Genomic DNA, 24,949 nt, shown 5'->3' with positions numbered 1-24,949 from the left:
TCAGTCTCCAACTCTCAGCCTAACCTACCTCCCAAGGTTGTTGTTAGCTCAAAATGCGGGGACCACAGACACAGTGGAAGATGCAGTGGGGTCTCAAATCTCAGCAGCGCCCTGTGCAGCCACCTCCTCTCGCGTTCCATTCTACATCATAGTTGCAGCACCCCTGTGGCATTCCCAAGGCTCCACACCCAGGGCGACCAAACAGGTCACATTCCCCTAAATCGACCTCTGCACGTACACTACCTTGAGCTGCATGGTGCATGGACAGAAACAAAATGATGAAGGCTCCAAGATCTTCCCCATCCCCAAAGGCAGAATAGGGATGGTGATGTGTAAAACAGGGTCGCTCAGCCTAAAGTCCTCCAGATGTTGGACTCCCAACTCCCACCAGCCGAAGCAGACATGGCCTGTTTTTGAGGTGGTGGGTTGGGAGATGCAGGCAAAGAGGATTTGGAGGGCAATAGGCTCCCCATGCCTGATTTACAACCCCTAGCAAGTAGGGGCCACTGCAATTCCTATTTGTTTTGCTGCTAGTTACACTAATTGAAGATATTTTAGTCTAGGAAAAGACACCCCCCCCCAAACACACACCTACAGAAACTGAGCTGTGTTCACTGTAAACTCAAAAGCTGCTGAATAACGCTGCTGTTCAGAAAAAGAGTGAATTCTTAACAGCTTCTTTTGCTCTTATTCCTCCACACTTTGCTTAAAGAAAGAAGTTGCAACAGCCCAAAGCACACTGAGCTCAATGCCTGGAGCAGTTTCAACTGGAGAGAGGGATTAGAAATTTAAAAATAATGAATGAAAGAAATAAAGAAGGGCAGTAAGAGTAGTATCTCAGTTGTGTTAAAGCCCTTGGCGTTTAATACAAAAACCTTCTGGTTGCTCTCTCTTAAACACACCAGTTCTGCTGTTGAAACAGGAGACAGAAGTTATATTGTGAAAGGAGGGGGAGGCAGGGACACCTGTGTGTTCTTAGGAGGTTTCTGTGGGAAGGGAGAGAGGGAGGGGCAGTGGCTGCTCCTTCTTCTCACGTACGCCATGCATGGCACTCACACAAGATGTTTGCTGCAAACAACCTTTGAAAGCCCAAAGTATGAGAGGTTTTCAACACACACACACACACACACACAAACAAACACAGAGCAAACATACCTCAACCTTCATTCTGTTCTTGCATGAAGATGACTACAGTGGATTTATTTATTTATAATCATCATTATCATCATTATCATCACCACACCTTTTCTCCAAGCAGCTCACAGCGGCATACATGGTTCTCCTCCATCTTCATTTTATCCTCACAGTGGATGAGGCAGGGCTGGGCTGGGTGACAGTGACTGGCCCAAAATCACTCAGCTTCATAGCTGAGTGGGGATTTGAACCCAGGACTCCAACATTCAGTTCAAAGTGTTGGTCATGACCTTTAGACATCACACTGGGTCGACATCTTCATTGAGCTATCCAACCTTCTACCAGTTTTCCCAGGACAGTCATTAAACTAACTAGGTTATAATTCCCAGTATCCCCCCAGATTCCTCTTTAAACATTGGTGGTACATTGGCTACATTTCCAGTCCTCAGTAATGGAGGCTGACCTAAGTACTCAATCCTACTCACAACACACCCACTGAAATTAATGAATGGACAAGTTAATCTTGTCCATTATCTTCAATGGGACTGCTCTGTGTATGTTGAGCATTGGATATCGTTAGGTACGTGTGTGTGTGTGTGTGTGTGTGTGAGAGAGAGAGAGAGAGTTTACTGTTAAGGAATAAGGCTGCCATTCTATGCACACATACATGTGCATGTATATATATGCACTGTATGCTTTGGGATTTATTTCTGAGGAAATAATTATTCATTCATTCATTTATTTATGCATTCTTTCATTCATTTAAGGTCCCCACTCTTTAGCAAAAAAAAAAAAAAAAAAAAAAGGGTTCCCAGAACAGCTTTCAAATTACTAAACATAGTCCCTACTCTCAGGTTTACAATCTTAGAAAGACATCATTCAATGGGAAAAACAGATTGAGAGAGAGAAAGAATTAACCATATATATATATATATATATATATATATATATATGGGACACGGGTGGCGCTGTGGGTAAAACCTTAGCGCCTAGGACTTGCCGATCGTATGGTCGGCAGTTCGAATCCCCGCAGTGGGGTGAGCTCCCATCGTTCGGTCCCAGCTCCTGCCCACTTAGCAGTTCAAAAGCACTCTTAAGTGCAAGTAGATAAATAGGTACCGCTTTATAGCGGGAAGGTAAACGGCGTTTCTGTGCGCTGCGCTGGTGCTGGCTCGCCAGAGCAGCTTCATCATGCTGGCCACGTGACCCGGAAGTGTCTCCAGACAGCGCTAGCCCCCGGCCTCTTAAGCGAGATGGGCGCGCAACCCCAGAGTCGGTCACGACTGGCCCATATGGGCAGGGGTACCTTTACCTTTACACACACACACACACACACACACACACACACACACCAACATATATATGTTGGTATTTTATGTTATACTTTTATACACATGTTTAGCTATAGTACTTTATTTTGTATGTGTTCTAAGTTATATCTATTTTATTTTCCTTCTAGGGTCCAATTGGTCTTATATGGGTAAGTAGTGACTTTAGGTCAAATTGTAATTCTTTATCCTATTTGTTTAATGTCAGGTTAGATCTAGGGAGGTCTCATTTAGTTAATAGCAGGATCTGTTTTGTTGATCTAATGTCTACATATTTTCCATTCATCCACACAACAGGGCACATCAGGTGATAACAGCATGTGATGCCATGATGTGGTACAGATATCATAGTAACATGCTGTGTCACATGAAATCAATTCTTGTTCAGAGAGGTGGGCTGAGCACTTGGCTAACTACCAGGTCAACTGGTTGACCAAAAAAGTAAGTGAAGGTAGAACTTACCAGGCCACTGCTAGGTGACAGGCCACATAAGTACAGTGGTAACTCGGGTTACATACGCTTCAGGTTACATACGCTTCCGGTTACAGACTCCGCTAACCCAGAAATAGTGCCTTGGGTTAAGAACTTTGCTTCAGGATGAGAACAGAAATCGTGCTCCAGCGGCGTGGCAGGAGCAGGAGGCCCCATTAGCTAAAGTGGTGCTTCAGGTTAAGAACCGACCTCCGGAACGAATTAAGTACTTAACCCAAGGTACCATTGTATCTGAAAATGAGCTGGGATGGAAGGCAGCGGCTGGCTGGCGGCAAAGGTGTATTGTGTGGCGACAACGTTGTGCTGTATAAATGGAACATCTTTATGTTGAGTCTCAAGGACCAGGGCTTTTTTTTCACCCAGAACTTGCAGGAACTCATTTCTGGCACCACTGCCATTGTAAGACAACAAGGGAGTTATTCATGGTGAGTTCCGGTGCCTCTTTTTCTAGAAAAACAGCACCTTCAAGGACCATGTGTTAAAGCCCAGGAATGGAAATCCTAATGTGTTGTGTCAAGTGAAGAGCTGGAAAAGGTGTTTGGATGCCTGGTGTTTACTAGCTACTGGACATCCCTTACCTGCTTTGCTGGGTAGAAACACTCTAAGACAGGGGTCGGCAAGGTTTACTGGCCATGGGCTGGATCACTCCCACAGAGATCGTCCGTGGGCCGGACTGGCGCAGCGCAATGCTGGAAATCACGTCTGCACATGTCCACGGCGCCGGAAATCGCATCTGCGCACGCCCAGACGTCAAAAATCATGCCTGCACAGAAGCGATTTTCAGCATCTGGACATGCGCAGATGTGATTTCCAGCACCACTCAGTGAGTCCCCACGCTGCGCCGTGCTGGTTTAGCACAGCGCACGTGGGACTCGCCGAGTGGGCGGCTCAGTTTGGGAGTGGCTCATGGGCCAGTAAAACAGTCTTCGTGGGCCACATCCGGCCGACCCTTGCTCTAAGAGGTGGAATGTGGCTGCAAAGGAGACAGTGAAGTCTGAATTATGCAACTGGCCAAGGGGCTTCAAGAATATGCTATTTGCATGTGGGGTGAACTGACGCAGGCATGATATCTATGGTCACTTCCAGACTGCCAGGATTTTGTGGGAGGGGTTTGTTTGTCTGTCTGTTTGTTTGTTTGTTTGTTAACCCTCTGTGTAAGCTTTGTGCAAGGCAAATTGGGATGCAGGAGAAGCCCTGTCTGAGTGCATGGCTGTTCCTCTGTGTTTTTATATTTCTAAATATGCAGATATTAAAAGCACACATGAACACATATGCCCATATCATGCTCTCTCTCCACAGGGAAATTGACCTTGTAAGACACACTTAGGGAACTGCATTGCTGCAAGGTGGCCTCCAAAGCCAAATAGCTACATGGCACAATTTCCCCTTAGGGGAAATCTGTCTTGGAATTATTGTTTTTTTCAAGAGACCTTTGTGTCCCATGGGAAATGATGCAGAGTGTTTGCTGTCTCAGCTGCCCAGCCCCAAACAGTTCATCTTTGCATAGAGTTATGACTTGCTGAAGCTGCTTGTTTCTCTCCTTTAAGAGTTTCCCAGCCCTACTTTAGCAAGCATCAGTTCTCAATTCCTTTCCTTATTGCTGCAGGACATTTCCATTTATCTGAGTCAGATAAGGAGCTCCCTCTCCCCCCCCCAGGTCCTGCCCTCCATGTAGGAAGCTTGCAGGAGACCTTTGCACACTTAAAACCATTCCACTGTTTCTAAAGACGTAGAAATCGTGTGTGCGTGCCGTATATAACATTGCTGTTGAAAGGTGTTTCATCTGCAGGGTGTGATTCTAACAGGTCAGGGCAAGGTTGTGGTGGTCCTTGGAGCAGAGAGGGCAGCAAGAGACAATTCTGTTCTGCTGGCAAGGCAAGGAGAGGAGAGGGAATGGTTGCCATTAAGTGTTTATCTTTCAAGGAGCTTTTATTCTCACGACTCCACTTTTATCCTCACAACTCCACTAGGTGGGCTAGGCTTAGAGAGAGAGAGGCATGTCAGAAAGTGAGTTTTATGGCTGAACAGTGATTTGAACCTAGGTTCTCCCTGCTCCTAATCCAAATAAGGACTCATCCATCTGGCCCGCTACTTCCCCCCTGGAAAACCCACTCTTTACCACTGAATTGGAACAAATGGCAATTAGGTTTTCTGCAGATTGCTGGTTGTTCCGATTCAGCAGTAAAGAGTGGGTTTTTCAAGGGAAAGCTGCAGGGCAAAACCACTCAGACCTGTTCTTAGAAAGTGGGGGAGAAGTGGGAAACCGCTCAAACCCTTTCAAGGCATGGACCGAGCGTAACACTGGGCAGGCCATAAGGCTTGTCTCAAGAAGCAATTGTCTGCATATACATATACCTGCCTATTCACATGTCCAAGGTTCTTTAAAAAACAAACAAACAAACAAATTTTCAGGTACACATTTTCCACAATTAAATATAAAACAATACATCCAACGATTTCCCTTCTCCTCCTCCGATGGTTCATTGTACTTTCAAAATTAGCTGCATATTCTATTTCTTCCATCTAGTTTCCCCCTTCCCATTATATTGTTACCGGAAAAATCTGAGGGCTCCCTTGGACAAAAAGTAAAGACACCAACCAGGGTAACTTGGAGCAAAACAGCAGCCTGTAGGCTTGGCCTTTATTGAACTGTTGCAACAGGGTGTTCCCCTCACTTGCAGGAGAGAGGAAAAGACACAGAAAATGGTGTGCAAGACCTTATAAAAACTTTTGAAATTCCCATCCTCTAGGTCAAGCCCACCCCCAGAAACATCATGCATACATTACAGAAAGGAGGGGTTGAGGGAGGAGTTCTGGTGGTAACCTGAGTGTCCTGTCACCTGGCTGGTTCCCTTCTACCCCTCCCCATGAGTCATTTTCTGAAGACAAAAGGTAGTCGCAGTTTCCTGCCCCCTGAGAGAAGATCTGATCATTGTCCTTTGTTCCAGTCCATGCTGAATCCACTCCCATATGGAAGTTCTTTGTGATCTTGATTGTCTTCTGTCTGGGATCATCAGGGTTGGCATAGCAACTGGGCAGGGCTCCTGTGGATGTGCTGGTATGGTGAAGGGATTATGGCGCCCTGTATCAAACCTTCCCCATTTTGTAGTCTTTCCTTCATGGAGTAAAATAAAAGTGGAACAGTGCAAATCCGATGTATGGTTGATTTTCTATGAATTTATAACAGAAGTGTAGCGTATGTAGTGTGTGAGTGTGACTGTGTGTAAAGTTTGTACGAACTGAATGATGGGGGGGGGGGTTCCTGCTACAATATCTTAATCTAAATTATACTGTTGAATTTACAACAATCCTGCTAGCCTTTTCACTTGCTTACAATAGTTTTCCAAATGGGTCCCTAAATGGGTGTTTGAGTTCAAGGTATTTCTCAGTGTCTGAAGAGGCTGAAGGCTACTGGGCGAGACAGGCCAGTGGTCTGACCCTGTGGCATGCATCTTCCTGTGTTTTGAATCTGGATTCCTTTATTGTCTCCCTGAGGTTCTTCTGATGGGGAGCGAGTGTGGCCCAAGATGTTCCCCTTTTGTGGAGGAGTATTCCAGTCTCCCATTGATTTTCACAATGACGTTCTCCAGTATGATTCAACTCTTCTGCCCATAGAACTGGAAGGCTACAATGTCTCCCCCACTGAGGAGTTTATTTTGACCAATAATGGACATTCAGGTAAGGGAGGCTAACGTGGACAGAGAAAATTGAACTATTACTATCATTACATAATGACAAAGAATACTATTTAGCACTTGGACAGGACTTTAGAGTGTCCTGATTGTTCTCAATATATATTTTCTCGATAATAAAAATTTCTAATAATTAATTATCTCTCCTTTTTTTTAAAAAAAAAAAAGATAATATAGGCCAGCCTTATTCCCATTTTGTAGATGTTCAGGGATCAGCATAGATAGGATTTGGTTAGGTTTACAGTCTTCACCACACTGCCTGTTTATTTTGGCACATAACTTTGGATCTAGTTTTCCCTCCTGTGTGGAGGTGTTGTCACACATATTGGTTCTGTGTCCATTTGTGTGTCTACACAGCTGGCCACTCAAAGAGCCTCAGTTACAAGTTAAATGACTTGCTATTGGTGACGATTATGACGGTCTTAATACAGTGCTACTAATAGACGAAATACCTCTAAAACCACAAGGTGTTCAACTCTCACCAAAGCACAGTGAATAATAACCACCTAGCATGTTAAATTGGGCTTGGCAACCAAGGTACAATGTTCTTCTTCCAAGTTTAGAGGGATGAGCTGCATTTAGTATTTTGTTTCATATTCTGGATATTGGCAGCAGTCAGAATATGGAAAAATACAACTAGCAGAGGAACAGGATGCTTCAAAACGTTGCTAGTTTGTCATCCCTTTAGTTTCCTCATCCCAACAAAAATGCACATGATATTCAGAATTTCCTTCCTTAGTAATCTCCATCCATATGCACATAGTAAGTTGTATCTGAACTTCCTTAATGTCTTACAGGATTGTGAATTATTCCCTTTTGCAGCAAGCTTGATGACAAAATAACTCTCTTCCTTCAATGGCTGCAAAGTTTCTTGTTGCCTCTGCACCAGTGTGAAATGTAACCCTTTTAAAATGCACTAACATCCCAACATTAATCCTTTGAGGACTGTGATAATAGCCAGTGTTTTACTAGGAGCCCTAAATGTAGCTCTCAGTTTAAGATCTTGCCCCAAAAGGTGAGAGCAATCTGAGCTGCATCCTAACTTGGGAAGCTAAGATATCAATTAGCATATGCAATTTTATGTAAATATGTGTCATGGACCTGCACTGAGTTTTGCCCCTGCATTTAATACTGTCATGTCGTGTTGTCTCCCTCTCCCATCTTCTCCTCTCCTAGTAAGAATGAGTCTTTCTCAAAGCATGCGCATCCGGAGCCTCCCTTCCCACTATTCTGCCGCTCAGCTCCATTTACACTGGGGAAACCGGAACAAGCAGGAAGGATCTGAACACACAATTGGTGGGAGGCATTTTGCTGCTGAAGTAAGATTTTTAGGCATTCAATCTATTGCGCCTTTCAGATATCTGTTTATTAATTTATTTATTAAAACATTTTATGCCATGTTTTGGCCCTACAAAGGGCACCCAAGACAATTTACAATTAAGATCCAACAACAATTAAAATTGAAAGGCAAGATTAAGATACACTAAATTTCCTGCCTTATTTTTCCTTTTCCTTATGAGGCTGGCAGAAGCAGACTGCTAGTTGCTCTCCTCTTCTGCACAGCACAGCTGGCTTTGTTCATCACAAGTTTTGTACGCCACTTTTAGGACCTTTTCTCACGTGGAAAAGCAGCTAATATTTTTAATATACATATTTTAATCAAAGTTACTAGAATATATTTTGAATTTTACAACTTTAATAATAAAAAAGTTTATTAGCTCTTGCATTCTATTTCATTCCCTGATATAGTTTTCCTGAGAACAAAAAACTCTCTACAAGCCCCACCTTCTCAAAGCAACACATTTACAAATCTTGTAGCACCAAATCAAACTACAAACAAGTTCCAATTGAAACCAGAAAAATCTTTTTTTTTCTTAAAGATTCAACACATGGTGAACTATCATATCTGTTAGCAGGGAGAAATCTATGCCAAGTGTAACTAATTTTTTTTTACTACAGCTCCCATCGGTCCCAGCCGGCATGACCAAAGATCAGGAATGATGGGAGTTGTAATCACCAATATCTGGCAAGCACCACATTGGCCACCCTGGGATGAGGGTGTTCTTAAGGACTGCTGATTGATCCAGATATGCTAATAAGTTTTGCAATCCTAGTTTAGATATTTATTCTACACAACTGCCTGGGAGGACCAATCTGAACACAGCACCACAATCCATTTCATGCAAGGGTCAAACTAGCCTTTATTTCACCTGGGTCAAAGACTCAGTTTGGCATGCACACCCATTCATTTGTGCGCGCACACACACACACAGAGGCTGGGAACCCCAATGGCGCCCCTCTGGAGGCTTCACCTGTGGCAAAAATCTAGCTAGCGCCCCCCCCCCCCAGCTATGACACTGTTCTGTGGACGCCACAAAGAATTGCCATTATGTTCAGTTCCTTCAGTTCACAACCACAAAGCTGTTTCATGTCTTGCACTAATTATAAGTCTAGCAGAACACATGGATGCCTGCCATGAAGTATAATTCAGGGTCAATTAAAAGGGACTGAGAGCGCAAGGCTGCAGCAATACATCTTGGTTCCTGAGGCAGAAAACCCTAATGGTGTGATGGCACTCTTCCCCATCCCATATTCCTTGCTGTTAACGGGGCATCCAAGTTGCCCAGAAGCTGTCCCACATAAGCCACCTCATTAAAATAACCATATTCTTGGTGGACTGTACCCATCAGACAGATTTCCCCCATCTTCCATTCTGCCACTTCTGTAGTTAATGCTGTAATTCTGATGGTCTGTTACAGAGATAGGGGACCTTTTCTGACTGGTGGGCCAGATCTTACTCTCTCCCCCGCCAGCAGGCCAGATTTGACAAGCGGTCAAGGCTGTCCACATGTCAATCACCAGACATCACAGTGATGTCACAAGATGTTGTACTGTGCTAAAGTCCTTTGCAAGCAGCTCCACACTGCTCCGTAAATCAGTTTTTGCAAGCAGCTCCACACTGCTCTGAAAATCAGTTTTTGGAGGTTCAAAGAGCGACTCTGGGAGGGGAAAGTGGTTTACATTGAATAGAAACCGCTTTCCCCTCCTTGAGCAAGGCACACTCCCACCACACATCAGCTGAAGGGGAGGGGAGCACATCTGGTTTCTGCAAAGGAATAATCTGTTGCTCGTTGTTCTTTTGAAGCCTCATGTCTACCTGCCCCACTACCTGCCAAATGGGGAAGCCTGGTGGGCCAGGTAAAGCCCCCAGGCCCCAAATTCTGGACCTGTGTTCTATTATAACTAGGCCAGACCTGGGGTGTGTAAAATCCAACATGCTGGTGCATTCAGGTGTATATATATAGTCAGTTTTCCTAATCAGGCAACTTATACTGCAGTAAGGCATCCAGTAAATCAGGTTATCTTTTGCAAGCTTTGTAAATTTGTTAAGCCCAGGGGCAGAGCTACCTGCCCCTGCACTCGGAGCAGCGCTGGGGCAGGGCTAGCTGCCCATGCGGTGAGCGTCCCTAGCTGCCTGCTGCGAGTGTGTGTGTGTGGGGGGGGTGCCGCTAGCTGCCTGTGGCAGCACCATCTCTAATAGCCCACCGCCCGCACAGTGAGGGTGGGGTGGGGGTGGCGCAGTGATGTCACCCGCCCTCACGGCTGACACCCGATGCACACCGCACCCCCCCCACCTGCCTTCCTCCACCAGTGGTTAAGCCTTTAGTTGGTGTTTGCCATTTTATTCCCCCTCTGTAGCTCCACATCGTACATTACAACTCTGACAAATATCTGGACGTGAACTCAGCAATGGACAAATCAGATGGACTGGCAGTCTTGGCAATCCTGATTGAGGTAAGCGGCTCTTTCCCTCAAAAGTGTCCAAAACTAAAGTCCACCCAGAGGTTTAATATAATAGGGTCTTATCTGGCTCTTGGCAGTTGATGATTCTATCCAGGTTCCAAGCTTGTCCCAGAGCTGGAGAAGCTTTGGCCCTCCAGTTGTTGTTGGACTCCAACTCCCATCAGCCCCTGCCACACTTGCCAATGCTCAGCAATAGCAGAAGTTGTAGCCCATCAACATCTGGAGGGCCACATGTTCCCCACCCCTGCTCCAGACACAGGGAAAAGGAGGGGACAAGGCTCTTTTGATTGCCTGCCCTTGTGGATGAAGGATTGCTGCCCTGTTAAAAGCTGTTTCATACATCTTACAATGCAAACAACATTATCTCCCTCCCCAAAGTATGCTTTGGTCACCAAATATGTTTGGGGTTGCTTTTCCAGTGCTATTTTGCTAATGGTTTAGTGAACTATAATCATGGCTATTAAGTATTTTAGAATGTGGTTGAAGAAATCACTCACCAGCAGATCCCATTATTCTAATGAGAGCAGCTCTGGGGTTATTGAAACACAAATGTATTTGTGCCCTGAAAAGAAATGACCTCAGCCCACTAAATCTGTGGCTAGGCTTATATCGCCAACAAATGATGGCGTAAACTGAAACAACAAGGTCAGACCAAAACATTCAGGTGCCCAAAACATCCACATGGTCTTCCCTACCGAGTAAACATGGGGGAAACAATCCACCCAAAGCTCTCCTGTGCAAGTTCCATTGAAGTGGATGGGAGCTGTGCTACTGTGCTCTTGCGCAGGAGACCTTCCTGGTGGATTTTGCCCCTTGTTGGGCTCTCCTCTTTCCATTACCATTAATGGTGCCTAATAAAGATCTGCAAGTACTTGCTGAACCTAAAACTACGCAGAATTATAATGGCTTAGAAAATAAATCTTCTCCTTTTTTGTTACAGACAGGCGCATTCAATCCATCGTTCGAAAAGATCTTCAGTCATTTTCAGAATGTGAAATACAAAGGTAGGAAAGAGGATTTCAACTGGAATTTTGCATCCCTAAGCAGTCAAATCAGAAGACTTTGTCAATTTAGGATGTGCTTGCAGTGCAGGTTAATTCATTAGAGATCAGTGTGAGGTTGGTTTGCTGTAAGGTAAAGGTAAAGGGCCATTAGGTCCAGTCGTGACCGACTCTGGGGTTGCGGCGCTCATCTCACTTTATTGGCCAAGGGAGCCGGCATACAGCTTCCGGGTCATGTGGCCAGCATGACTAAACTGCTTCTGGCGAAGAGCAGCGCATGGAAACACCGTTTCCCTTCCCGCTGGAGCGGTACCTATTTATCTACTTGCACTTTGACGTGCTTTCGAACTGCTAGGTTGGCAGGAGCAGGGACCAAACAACAGGAGCTCACCCCGTCATGGGGATTCGAACCGCCAACCTTCTGATCAGCAAGTCCTAGGTTCTGTGGTTTAACCCACAGTGCCACCCGTGTCCCTTGGTTTGCTGTATGTGGTACTGAATTGTTTATAAGCAAGTGATAACCCAAAGCAGCATAAACAAAATATTAAAAAAGCAGCATAACAAAATACATTCTGCTTGTTTTATCCATCGATACCATTGACGTGCACCCACCCTGTTGTCTGCCTCACTGTCATCTCCCCACCCCTGACCTAGACAAGTTAGCTAACCTGCGGTTGAGCATGTGTCATGATGACAATACTGGATTACTTTTGTTGCTCAAGTATGTGTTTTGCAGCAGCCAGCCACACTGATTGGCTGTCATAGCTGTGACCTTTAGAGCAGAACACTTTGCTTCTCTAGCTAGATGCACAGCATCAGGCGGACTGACTGGTGAAAGTGCTCATTCTGTTGCATGCGCAAATGAAACCTCCTTATCCGGAATAATGGAAAAGAGGGCAAAGTAAAAAAATTAAGGAAATGCTGCATCCAAAAATATGCTGAGAGTTGGGCTGGCAAGAATATAGTTGATAAAAAAAGGGTGATCTCTTTCAGATCAGGAAGCCTTCATCCCAGGTTTCAACATCCAAGATTTGCTCCCAGACAGACTGGATGAATATTACCGCTATGAAGGATCCCTGACCACCCCTCCCTGCTACCCAAGTGTTCTTTGGACGGTTTTTCGAAAGCCAGTACAAATTTCAGAGGAACAGGCAAGGGTCTATAAAACATACGTTCTTAGTTAAAGTTGGTAATCTTGCCAGTAATTGTGCATGAAGTGTATACCTGCCTTCTGAGAGAGCCAGTGTGGTGTAGTGGTTAAGAGCGGTGGACTCGTAATCTGGGGAACCGGGTTCGCTTCCCTGCTCCTCCACCTGCAGCTGCTGGGTGACCTTGGGCCAGTCACACTTCTCTGAAGTCTCTCAGCCCCACTCACCTCACAGAGTGTTTGTTGTGGGGGAGGAAGGGAAAGGAGAATGTTAGCCGCTTTGAGACTCCTTTGGGTAGTGATAAAGCGGGATATCAAATCCAAACTCTTCTTCTCTTCTTCTGAGTTTCCCACCTACTTACACCTTTATGGATGCTGCTGTTGTGCACAGGCTAGACTCCCATCTACCGTCTTAGCTTTACTTTCTTGGATTCAAACTGAACTTCCGCCCTAGCGTTTGAGACATGGAAAACACAGACAGGGCTAATTCATTTGACCCAGTGTGAAAAATGAAATGAAATTGTTCTGTCATCATTGTGTCCAGGGCTGTGCAAGCAATCAGTGGGCAATATGAGAGTTGCAACCCAAGAGGTCCTGGGGCACATTTAAGAAACTTGGGCAAGACCTGAATGTGTGTTGAATGTAGCCATAGTGAAATGGTTGTCCACACATTCCATCACAGGCCTAGTATCCTCTGCAAAACCAAACCAAACCACCTGAAGGATTGTTATGTACTGAGTTGAATAGGATCCAAGCTGCAGCAGTCTGATTGGTCCTAGAACAATAGGATTCAGAATGCAGCAGTCTGATTGGTCCTAGAACAATGCAGCAGTATGATTGGTTGGCAGGAACCACCCAATCATGCTCCAGATAGAAGTGAATCCACAACCTGATTGGCTTACAGTACTCAAGGATAAACAGTAATGTACTAAATTGCAATCCAGGCAATGCACTCAGCAGTGGCGCGGCATGGGGGAGGGCCGTGGCCCCAGGCATATTTTTTTTAGGGGGTGCAATGAGGTGCCCCTTCTCCTTAGGGCTGCCCCTGGGCTAGCCGAGAGGGAGCGGAAGGGCACAGCTGTGGGCAGGCCTGACTCGGGGCGGAAGCAGCAGAGAGGACAGGCAGCGGCAGCTTCACCGCCCCTCTCCCTCACTGAGTTGGCATTTGGCGGGTGAGTGCAGCCCCCACCTGGCTGACTGGAAGGGTGCACACCTCCCCTCTGCCTCCTCCTCATGGTGCCCTCCAAGCCCTGCCCCCCCCCCGGGCACATGCACACTGGGCACTGGGAAGGCACGATCTGCCGCTGTCACTCAACCACATTAGAACACCCACATTTGATCTGGGTTGACATTTTTTTTAAAGCTGTCAAGACTGAATACAAGCCCCATATGTGGCTACTTGAAACAGCCCTAATCAAACATACTAAGAGAGAAAATTCTTCTTAATTGTGGGGGTATCCAGGTCTCTTAAAGGGGGGGCATGTGCCTCTGGCTTAGTCAAGTCTGCTGTGGCAACTGCTTTACAGAACATAAGAAGAGCCTGCAGGATCAGGCCAATGGGCCGTCTAGTTCAGCATCCTGTTCTCATTGTGGCCACCCAGATGCCTGTGGAAAACCCTCGAGCAGGATCTGAGCGCAAGAGCCCTCCCCTTCCTGAGGTTTCCAGCTTTCCACAGTGCATATTTCCATCTGGAAATCATCCTGCCATTTCCACATTTTCCTTCTGTTACACAGTTTGCATGTTAAGAGAACAGGTGAGGTCCCTGTAGACTGCAGGTGGGCAGATGTTGTCCCCATCTTCAAAAAGGGCAAAAAGTAGACCCAGGTAACTACCGACTGGTGAACTTGGCATCGATACTAGGGAAGGTCCTAAAACAGATAATTCAACAGGTTGTCTGTGAGCACCTAGAAAAGGATGCTGTGATTACTAAGACCCAGGATAGGTTTCTCAAAAATAAGTCATTTCTTTTCTGATGGAATTACAAACTTGATGAATCAGGGAAATGCTGTGGACATAGAGTATCTTGATTTCAGTAAGGTTTTTGACAAAGTCCCCCATGATATTCTTGCAAAGAAGCTAGTAAAATGTGGGTTGAATGAGTTAACTGGGTAGATTTGTAGCTGGTTGGTGGACTGAACCCAAAGAGTACCTATTAATGGTTCCTCATCATCCTGGGGAAAAGTGATAAGTGGTGTACTGCAGGGTTCTGCCCTGAGCCCATTGTTGTTCAACATCTTTATAAACAACTTGGATGAGGGACTTGAGGGATGCTTATCCAATTTGCAGATGACACTAAACTAGGAGGGGTACAGAAGACAGAATCAGAATTCCAAGTGACCTTAACAGATTGGAGAATTCAGTCGCTTGAATTTTGACTAGTACTGTAGAGTCAATACATCCCAGCTACAGAAACATTAAAGCTATATACTGGGAGAAATGTCTCAACTGTAATAAGGACTGGTGATGGAAGGAAAGCATGCTTTTCCTGCCACTCTGATATCCTTAAAACTGTTGTGCTTTGCTCATAGCTGCTGGCCCTGGAAAGCACTCTGTACTGCACACAGCCTAGTGACCCTGCCCCTCTTGAAATGGTGAACAACTATAGGAGAGTCCAGGAGTTTGATGAAAGGCTGGTTTCTGTGTCCTTCCGGCAAGGTAAGCAACAGAAGATTCAAATTTCAAATTTATGCAGAGTTTAGAGTTTTATAAATGGCACCAGAGACACTTCCAAGCCAAGAACAGTTTGTTGGGTGTGCAGCATTCCCCCTTAACATGATATGAAATGGGGTGTCATTAAATACAGTTTTGTTTGTTTATCTTGCCTTCTGTTGGGGCAGCCCAACTGTATTTCCTAAAAGGCTAAAGTTGCAACAAGCACCAGCAAGTGGATGTGGTGAACCAAAGGTGAGGTGGTCCAGGAGCTTTGCTGGCACCAGCTGAATCCTCAAGATAACCTTAGGTGTGGTGGAGATCATGGCCACCTGTGGGCTGCTCTGCTGTATAAAAAGCATTTGCGCCACTGCCTGGGTGCAGACAAGCCATCTCCTTGTTGTGGAGTTTGTCCCATAGAGTGCTGGAAGCGGGGGTTGTGAGTTTGCTTTTCCTTTAAGTAAACCTGGCGGTGTGGACAGCTTTCTTTGGGAACCAGAGTATCTGGGCCCCTGTGAGCCCTTCTCCGGCTCTGCAGGATATAACAGCGGACAAGGATATTTTGCTGTCTGATGATCTGCATCTAAAAGGAACCACAACTTTGCATTGCAGGAAGACACTTTCTGGGGAGTTTCAAAGGATCCGATGAAGCCATTCAGGAGAATGAGTTTGACACGTAATAAAAAGACTCATAACGCTGGATTGATTTAAAAAACCCACCGTCATGAGTGGAAAAATTAGCCATCTGACTGAAGTGAAATGTGAGGCAAAAATAATTGGCTGAAGATTATTATATGGTTCTAAATTATTGGCAAATCAATGCAACAATGACCTCTGTCAAAAAGAAAAAAAAAGGGGGGGAGCCTTGTATTTTACTGTGGATCAGTAATGTTTTTTATTACTGTCACAGGGCTTCTTTTCTGCAAAGTGAACTGCAAACTTTCTTGCTTTACAGCAAAGAAAGTATACATAATGCAGTCTTATGCATGTTTACTTTCAAATAAGCCACTGTTTTGAAAGGAGCTTATTCTGTTAATTCTGCATAGAATTTCAGCTGTCGTTTCCTGCAACTCAGGAGGGATTCTCCACTAGATATCTGAAGAGGTCTGAAATTGTAGTACTCTAAAATCATATGGGGAAACCCCAAACTTTATTTATAATTTATTATTTATATAGCACTGACAGGGTAAACAGCAGTTAAATGCTCCAATACAGCTTTTACATGGAGCATGAACCAAGCAGCTGGCAGAAGACCAGAGAGCACTTTCAGAGACACACGCTTGCCTTGGGCCACCCCTCTGCCTTTAAGCCTGTGCTGGGCTGTACAGGCTGGACCTCTTTGTCTGCCCATTTGCTAATCAACTAGGGCATGTAACATATAAACTAAGCTTTAGTTTATACAGCTGACCCTCCCAAAGACAGGAAAGAAGGAAGAGAGAGATACGGGGAGATTTCCTTTCGCAACCCAGGATATTTCATGGGCCTTCAAACTTGTATATCATGAAAGCTACATTTCATTTATCCTTTGCACTTAACTAGACCAACCAAGCACTACGGTATCCATAAAATGTTGTGGGTGTTTTTTAAGTGCTTTGCTCAAAATTGTTAATTTCTTTGAAAGTTCATATCTGGGATGCAGAATAAATCTAGTGCATAATGCGGCAACTTTGGTGGGGACATAGTCAAAATCTAGGGTATCAAAATTGTGGCAAGATGCCAAGGGCCCAGTAGTGCCAGTCTCCCAACTCAAAAGAAGCAAGTCCAAATCAAGTTCTCTGCTTCTATCATAAATGTTTACCAACAGCTGTTTCCTCTGGGTGGACATCTGTAATAGCCTCCCCTTCATGGTGAGGACGATGGCCCTTGTGTGTACTCGTCAATGTCGGACATGTTTGCATCAGAAAAGAAGTGTGCTGTTCTTAGATTCTTGGCTGATGCAGAGCCCATTCCCAAGCCCACAAAACACTCCAAGATGTGCTCTGATCTGTGTACACAGACCTAAGAATCCACTAAACTGGGAAAGCTGAGCTTGCCTCTGTTCTGTGGAACTCAATTGTGGAAGCCCAGTCAAGCATGTACACCTGTACATATACATGTGAATGGGGCACACATGCATATTATACAGGTACAGAGCATCAGAATTGGTTGGAGTTTCCCATCATATGTACACACATTTACAGTCCTAAGTTTGTTGTGACATAATGTGTGAAAAGGTCCCAAATGATCTGACATGCTCAGTGTTCTGCCTTAGAAATTAACACCAATTTAAATTTGTTTGAAAAGCAAAGGCAAAAGATGGCTAATTTTTCTGTAAACAAGGTTCTTTATTCTCTCCCTAAGAAAGAAGCAGTGAGTGGTTCTTGATAATGAGCGTTGAGGTGGCAAATAGATTGTATAATTTTATTATATATTGTATTTTTCAGTTGGTCACATAACGGATTTGTAATAAAGACTGCTCTAAGCTCTGCCTTGTACAGAATCCTTCATTCAAAGGAGCAAAAAGAAAACTGAACTTAGAAAATTAGCGTTCTTAGCATCTTAGTAGGCCATGCTACTAGAAAAATCTAAATTCCAGGTACTATGTGTCAAAAAGGATGTTGACAAGCTCACACCCTCCACCATTTCTCAGTTGAATAGGACCGTGCTATTATACACGGACACTGCTGATGAAATACAGGGAAAGGGGCAGGGCTAGCTGAGCTGCCCCAGTGGGACTTACTTTGAAACAAACACGCCTGGTTCAAAGTTTGAACTTCAAACTGTGCATGGTTCAAACTGTAAGTTCCACCAAGTTCAAATCCAAGCATGCTCAAGTCTGAAATCCTATGCACATCTTGTCCCATTCAAGTCAGTGAGAGCACACAAAGGGATCTGCAACCCTTTCAAACAGTTAAAAGTGGGAATTAAAAACCCACAGCCTTCCAAGGAATAACACTCACAATGCTGGTTCTGACCTGCTGAATTCCTGTCTGTCATACGTCAGCTGAAGAGACAATAACTCTGCTGGTGGGGGGGGGGGAGAGGTGCCAGTCTATATGCTCAAGGTTACTTTTGCATATATATATATATATATATATATATACACACACACACACACACATACAGGACGCGGGTGGCGCTGTGGGTAAAACCTCAGTGCCTAGGACTTGCTGATCGTATGGTCGGCGGTTTGAATCCCCGCGGCAGGGTGAGCTCCCGTCGTTCGGTCCCAGCTCCTGCCCACCTAGCAGTTCGAAAGCACATCAAAGTGCAAGTAGATAAATAGGTACCGCTTTATAGCGGGAAGGTAAACGGCGTTTCCGTGTGCTGCGCTGGTGCCGGCTCGCCAGAGCAGCTTCGTCACGCTGGCCACGTGAACCGGAAGTGTCTTCAGACGGCGCCGGCTCACGGCCTCTAGAGCGAGATGAGCACGCAACCCTAGAGTCGGACACGACTGGCCCGTATGGGCAGAGGTACCTTTACCTTTATATACATACATGATGATGGCACACATACATATATGCCAGAAGGGAATTAATATGGGCAATGCACCTGCAGCTTAGGTACAGTGCCTGCCTCCTATCAATTCAACTCACCTGGACCACACACACACACACACACAGAGAGAGAGAGAGAGAGAGAGAGTCCTGAGTCTCTTGCAGCACCCTCACACTCAAAGCCTTGTAGCACTTAAGAAGCCTAACACAAACCTTTTTTGCTACCCCAAAAGGGGTTAATTCAATTATGTCCTGCATGAGGAAGTACTTTTGTCCAGAGTCTTCCAACATTCAGCTCCATTGGATGTCTCTGTGTTGCAGTATTAGAGAAGCCACACCATGCATAATTTTATACACTTCTATCATGTCCCCCTTTCCTCACATTTTCTCTAATTTCTAAACAATTTTTTTAGCCTCAAATGTTGTAACCTTTCCTCACAGTGGAGTTGCTCCAACCCTTTGATCATCCTGGCTGCCCTTTTCTGAACCCTTTTCCAGCGGTACAACATAGAAATAGAAATACTTTATTGTCACTGTACCACTTGTTTACAGTGAGATTAAATGAGCCCTCCCCCCTTTTTCAGGTGAGGTGACCTGAACTATACACAGCATTCCAAGTGAGGTTGCATCATAGATTTGTAAAACAACGTTATGATATTGGTAGGTCAGGCTGAAAGAATGCCTTTCCAGAGGCCACTCAGTGAACTTCCTGGCTGTGGGATGTGATCCCAGTCTGTGGTCCCAGTCTGGCTCTGTAATCTATGCTATATCCTTAAATCTTTACAATTAGCCTTCCTCACTGCATTCTATACTCCATTCTCAATTTTTAAAGCATATTCAAGAAGCATTATAGAAAAGACAAGTGTCAGCAATCCCACAGACACTGGTCTAGAGCTCTAAGACAACTATTCTGAATTAATAACAATATGGCAGATCTTAATGATCATAGAAGTCTTTATCCCTATTTATTAAATTAAGAACAGTGGAAGGAAAAGGAACAGAAAACAAAGGATGGGCCGAGGGTGAAATGCTTGGCGCTCGAGGGCTGGAATTTCAGAATTACTTAAAAAACACAGATATGGGATTGTCACTTTCAAATTGACCATTTGCTGTATTTTTTCTAGATAGAATCCCAGGAGCATGGTTCTAGATTCATCTGAGATCCCACTATATTATATTTGCATAATATATATTGAATTCAAAGAGGAAAGCAAAAAGGCATCCATACCATTTCCCCCCCCACTTGTTAGATTAATAAGTTGCATCTCTCTCCCCACAAGAGAAATTACTTTTAAAAAGCAGAGTATTGTGGTACACGGCCAAGAAAAGCATTTTCTAAAATAGATGTGTATGTCTTGAAGGTGCTACACATTTTTTTTGGGGGGGGGGGGTTGGTTTTGCCACAACCAGTTCATAGGGCTACCTCTCTAGAATGTAATGTGGGGGTGAAAGAATGTTTTGTGAATCCACACATTTAACAGTGGGCATTGGAACAGGTACACCACCTAAAAGTATTTTAGATTAGCATTCAATAAATGCATTTGTTTTAAAGTATGTATCAATTTGGCTCTGCTGAAGGTTCTTCTGAGTTTCCTTGTGGTGAAACCCCCAAAAGACCGCAGGTGGCTCTCAAGCCAGTCAAGAGCTTTTGAGAGACATTCATTTTACACTTGTTGGACTTCTCTTTGATTTTTAACCTCTGGGGGATGCTGAAGATGCCTGCTGCAATTAGCTTTCAGCCTAACAGATGGAAGATAACGGAAACTCTTGAGTCTCTGGATCCAGACTCCATCTGGACAGGTAGAAATGAAAGTCCAGCAAGCAGTATGTCTAAATCCACTGCCCAGAAACAAAAGAGGCCAACACAGTATTTGCTTGCAGGGGTTTGGCCGGCAGTATTTGAACACACTGTTTAGACTTTCATTTCTCTAGTACTGGTGGTTGCTGCATGAGTATTTGTGTTTGTTGTGCTGATGTGACATTGTGAAGGTTGCATTTGTCAGCACTGTCTCATCACTGCCTGGGCTCTGCATGGACTTAATTATTTGCCTGTTCCAATATAACTCCTTTCTGTTGATGACAGGAAATGATTTGGCATATTTATATTTTTCACCATTTGGTGGATTCATAGCGGGTGACCCTGGGGGTACCTATTTCCATTTAAATTTGTGCTCATATCATGCTTCAGCACAAAAAAATATTTCTTCCAATCAGTCCTCTTGATAGTTATTGCCTGTGTGAGAGCCCTCAGGATTGATCACATATGGAGTACCTGCAAAGTATTATCAAGTCTTGACAAACTATTTCATACATGTTCATCAACTGGCTTAAAGTTTCAATTTCCTCTGTACAATTTAGAAATTGGAATATCCTGTTGTCCAGACATGAGTAACGTCTTAATTCTTAATTCCTGATCCTGGATATACAAGTGACTTACTGGGTCACATGCATGACTTGCACACTGCAGTATACAGACCTGTTGAGAAGTGTGCATTGCATATTTGCAGGAAAATCACTTGCGGACGTCACCCTGTGCTTAGATTGGAAAATGTAATATGCAACTGAGACTGCGTACACACAATATATTTAAAGCACATTCTCCACTTCTAGGACCTGTAGATTGTTAAGTGTGCTGGGAATTGTAGCTCTGGGAGATGTTAGCTACAGTTCCCAGGATTTATTTTGTGTGTGTGTGTGTGTGTGTGTGTGTGTGTGGAGAGATGTGCTTAAAATGTATAGTGTCTATGAAGCATCAGTTAGGAGTTAGGGAGAAGCACAAGTAGAAATGTACCGGTAATATCTTTTGTAGTAGTGCTTTTCTCTGTCTTGCATGGAAGTGAAGTTTCAATCTCAGTTAATTAATTGCATTTGCCTGACTGCCTGTTTTGTCAATAGTGCCCTCTTCTAAGGTACTGGCTGTCAAACCCAACAATCTAACTTCTAATTAGCAACTTTTGTATTCTTTAATGCTTTGTGGGCAGTCACATTTGGTTTGCTATCCATGGCATTTATCAAATAATGGCTGGTCATTATTTTTCCTATTTTTCAAATGGGAAACTGAGGTGAGAGGCTGCCTTTGGCAGTAGAGATGGAACATACTGTCATGACTAATAGCCTTATCCTCAATGAATTTGTCTAATCCTTTTTTTAAGACATCCAGGTTGGCAGCTATCACACAAAAGTACTTAATTCTATATTCTCCTTTGAGGGCCTCAGTGCAGGCTGCTAAGAGTGAAGGCAATTATAGCATCACAACAGGTTAGGGACAAGTTATTCAATTACAATGTTCTACTCATACCTGCTTGCTTCTCTCTCCTTCCTTGTCCCACCCTAGGCTTTGTTCCATTTGTTGTATTAGCCAGTAGCCTTGGCAGTGTCTTCATTCTCGTGGTAGCCTTTTGGCTGATTCGAAGGAAGAAGAGGTAAGACGGTTACTGTCATTCCATGGGATGTTAGTTTAGAGTCATGGTTCTCTGCAGCTAGATTGTCCTGTACAATTAGCAGATGAAACCAATTTCAGTAGTCTTACTACAGACTTACTCTGGTACTGTACCACACAAATTATCTTTCTCCCAGTGTCCTTGCCCTGCCCACCCTCACTGGAGCCCACCCTGCTTTTTCTTGGGCTGATGGTCAGTGGCAGGACATATGTTTTGCATGTAAGAGGTTCCAGGTTCAATCCTTAGCATGCAGATTGAATAATTTCTGCCAGTCAGAACTGACAATGTTGGTCTCGCTGGACCAATAATTGGGCATCTTCAGATGTTCAACACACCTTGGCTTTGTTACCAGAGTATCATGCCATCCAACATTTCTCTGATGAAAATAGGTTCTCTTCTATAATAAATAAAAATAATTTTATTATTTATACCACATCAATCTGACTGGGTTTCCCTAGCCACTCAGGGCAGCTTCCAACATATATAAAAACATAATAGAACATTTAAAAACCTATACAGGGCTGCCTTCAGATGTCTTCTAAAGTTTGTATAATTACTTATCTCATTGGCTTGGGGGGTCACATAACTCCATACCCCCCGACTACTGAAAGTAGTTCAGTGAAAAGAGGGACATTCTGGGATCAAATCAAAAACCAGGATGGCTTATGTAAATCCAGGACTGTCCCTGGAAAATAGGGACACTTGGTGGCTCTGGACTATATGGAAGTGCCTAAAATAAACCTTCCAAAATGCTTATTATAGCAACAGCTTTATTAGGCCAACCAAAATGTTACGAATGGCTGTTCAAGCTTTTGAGCTCTCTTGAGTTCTTCATCAGAGCAAGTGTGAGTTAGGGAGGAGGAAAAAGCCTGGCTGATGGCGAAACTATCCCTGTCTGCACCTGATATGGGTCTTAAGATAGGAGGCAGCAAGCATTCAGCCGACATTGGATTAGGCTGCAGGGGTAGGCAACCTAAGGCCCGTGGGCCGGATGCAGCCCAATCGCCTTCTCAATCCGGCCCGCAGTCAGTCTGGGAATCAGCGTGTTTTTACATGAGTAGAATGTGTGCTTTTATTTAAAATACATCTCTGGGTTATTTGTGGGACATAGGAGTTTGTTCATTCCCCCCCCCCAAAAAAAATATTGTCCGGCCCACCACATGGTCTGAGGGACGGTGGACTGTCTCACTGCTGAAAAAGGTTGCTGACCCCTGGATTAGGTGCTCCGTGGGTATCAGGTTGCAACTGAGGCTGCCAGGCAAAAGGAACAAACAATGATGGAAACCCACCAGCTCCCAATCTTTGGGAATGTAAATTCCATCTTTTACCCAGGTCTGTCTCCATCCTTAGGGAGAAAATGGGAATAAAGAGGAAGTAGGCAGCTTTTATAGTTACAAAATTGGAGTTTAAATGCAGGCGCTGGGCATTATCACTACGAAGCATGCACTCTTAGTTACAATAGGGTTGCCATATTTCAAGAAGTAAAAATCCGGACACAGTTGCTGAACTATTTGGGGCGATGGTCCCAAAAAGTATTAAGCTTTTTTTTTTTTTTTGCCAGTCATCCAAAGTTGCTGAGTTTTTGTTTTGGCAGGGTGGTGAGTGGGCTTCCAAAACCGCCGCCTGGTAGGCAACAAGGAAGCAGCCTCTCTACCGCGCTTCCACTGGGGAACAGACAAAATCCCAGGCATTTAATATTAAATTTTAAAAATTCCCCGGGTGGCCATGTTAGCCCCACTCCCGACATCGCTCCCCCCCCCCCCCGGACATCAACAACTGTGTTTCTTAAAAGTCTGGTGATGGTGATGTTAATTCAGTTTTTATGCCGCCTGGGAATTCTCAAAGTGTATCCAGAATTTCATGAGATGCCCATGAATTCTCAAAATGTATCCATGGGCTCTTTTTGATTTGCTAATAAACACAGTTTTAAAAGATTCTTTTTCACATTGCTGAAGCCAACCAGTCTGCTTGTTTTTTCAACGCATCCTCAGACTGAAACTCACCACATCTTACAATAGGTTCCTAAAACAGTTTTGATGGAAGATGTGGACTTCCCATTAACAACCTGTTCACAGGAAGGTAATCTCATGTCAGCTTTATTGTCACTTCAGATTCGGGCCGTGAGTCCAAACCACCCCCTGCTCCACTATTCATAGCATCAATAGATTAGAACTTCTACTTTAACCATTGTGTAGGAAAAGTCTGCCCTTTCATTACTTCAACTCAGAGAACAATATAACAGGGCTTTAAAATAATTGCTGATATTCTTCAATTGCAATTTCAGCTTTGACTAACCCAGTTGTTCTGCTTTTCAGCATCAAACAAACAAGGGAAGAAAAAGGGGTCATCTACAAGCCAGCGATCAGCAAAGAGGAGAATATTTCCAAGGCATAAGCTTCTGTTGAGTTACCTAAGCAGCCACTCATTCACTGCTTTCTCAGACATTTGCACTGTTATCTCTTCTTTATCACTCAAATCTGCTGGATTGTTTTTGCCTGAGCACAGAAAGAGACATGTCCAGCTGTTCTCTTTTGTGCAATAGAATATGAAAGGACAGAGTTTGCTCTCAAGTAGATGTGCAACAGATATGTGCCTTAATATTCCCTTCCCCCAACCAAAAATATTTTTCTAAAGTGTACCAAACAACATATTAGGAGCTGTGTTGAACTTTGTTTATGTTATGACTTCAAATATGAGCTTTATGAGCAAGGCTAACAAAAAGTACTATAAAATAAAAAAAAAATCCTTCCAGTAGCACCTTAGAGACCAGCTAAGTTTGTTATTG

The 24,949-nt window shown here is 44.2% G+C and overlaps 1 protein-coding gene across 3 annotated transcripts in view; it reads left to right on the top strand.

Moving 5' to 3' along the window:
- The window catches only part of CA12 (carbonic anhydrase 12), a 34,893-nt gene that overhangs the window by 9,329 nt on the left and 615 nt on the right, over nt 1-24,949 (top strand). For 2 of the 3 annotated variants that reach the window (XM_083413171.1, XM_083413170.1), the window contains 9 exons: nt 2,594-2,614; nt 6,450-6,632; nt 7,823-7,965; nt 10,346-10,441; nt 11,391-11,454; nt 12,445-12,602; nt 15,128-15,254; nt 22,059-22,146; nt 24,480-24,916. In XM_083413171.1, the coding sequence (XP_083269297.1) occupies nt 2,611-2,614; nt 6,450-6,632; nt 7,823-7,965; nt 10,346-10,441; nt 11,391-11,454; nt 12,445-12,602; nt 15,128-15,254; nt 22,059-22,146; nt 24,480-24,558 (942 nt within the window). In that variant the 5' untranslated portion in view covers nt 2,594-2,610 and the 3' untranslated portion in view covers nt 24,559-24,916. Of the gene's footprint in view, nt 1-2,593; nt 2,615-6,449; nt 6,633-7,822; nt 7,966-10,345; nt 10,442-11,390; nt 11,455-12,444; nt 12,603-15,127; nt 15,255-22,058; nt 22,147-24,479; nt 24,917-24,949 lie in introns of those variants that run through there. The other variant, XR_014504835.1, reaches the window with a different exon arrangement.

The sequence above is a fragment of the Podarcis tiliguerta genome, assembly GCF_965153285.1.
Source record: "Podarcis tiliguerta genome assembly, chromosome: 14".
In the NCBI taxonomy this organism is placed as follows: Eukaryota; Metazoa; Chordata; class Lepidosauria; order Squamata; family Lacertidae; genus Podarcis; species Podarcis tiliguerta.
Note: the sequence above shows the minus strand (reverse complement) of the source record. Positions and strands in the feature narration are given on the sequence as shown.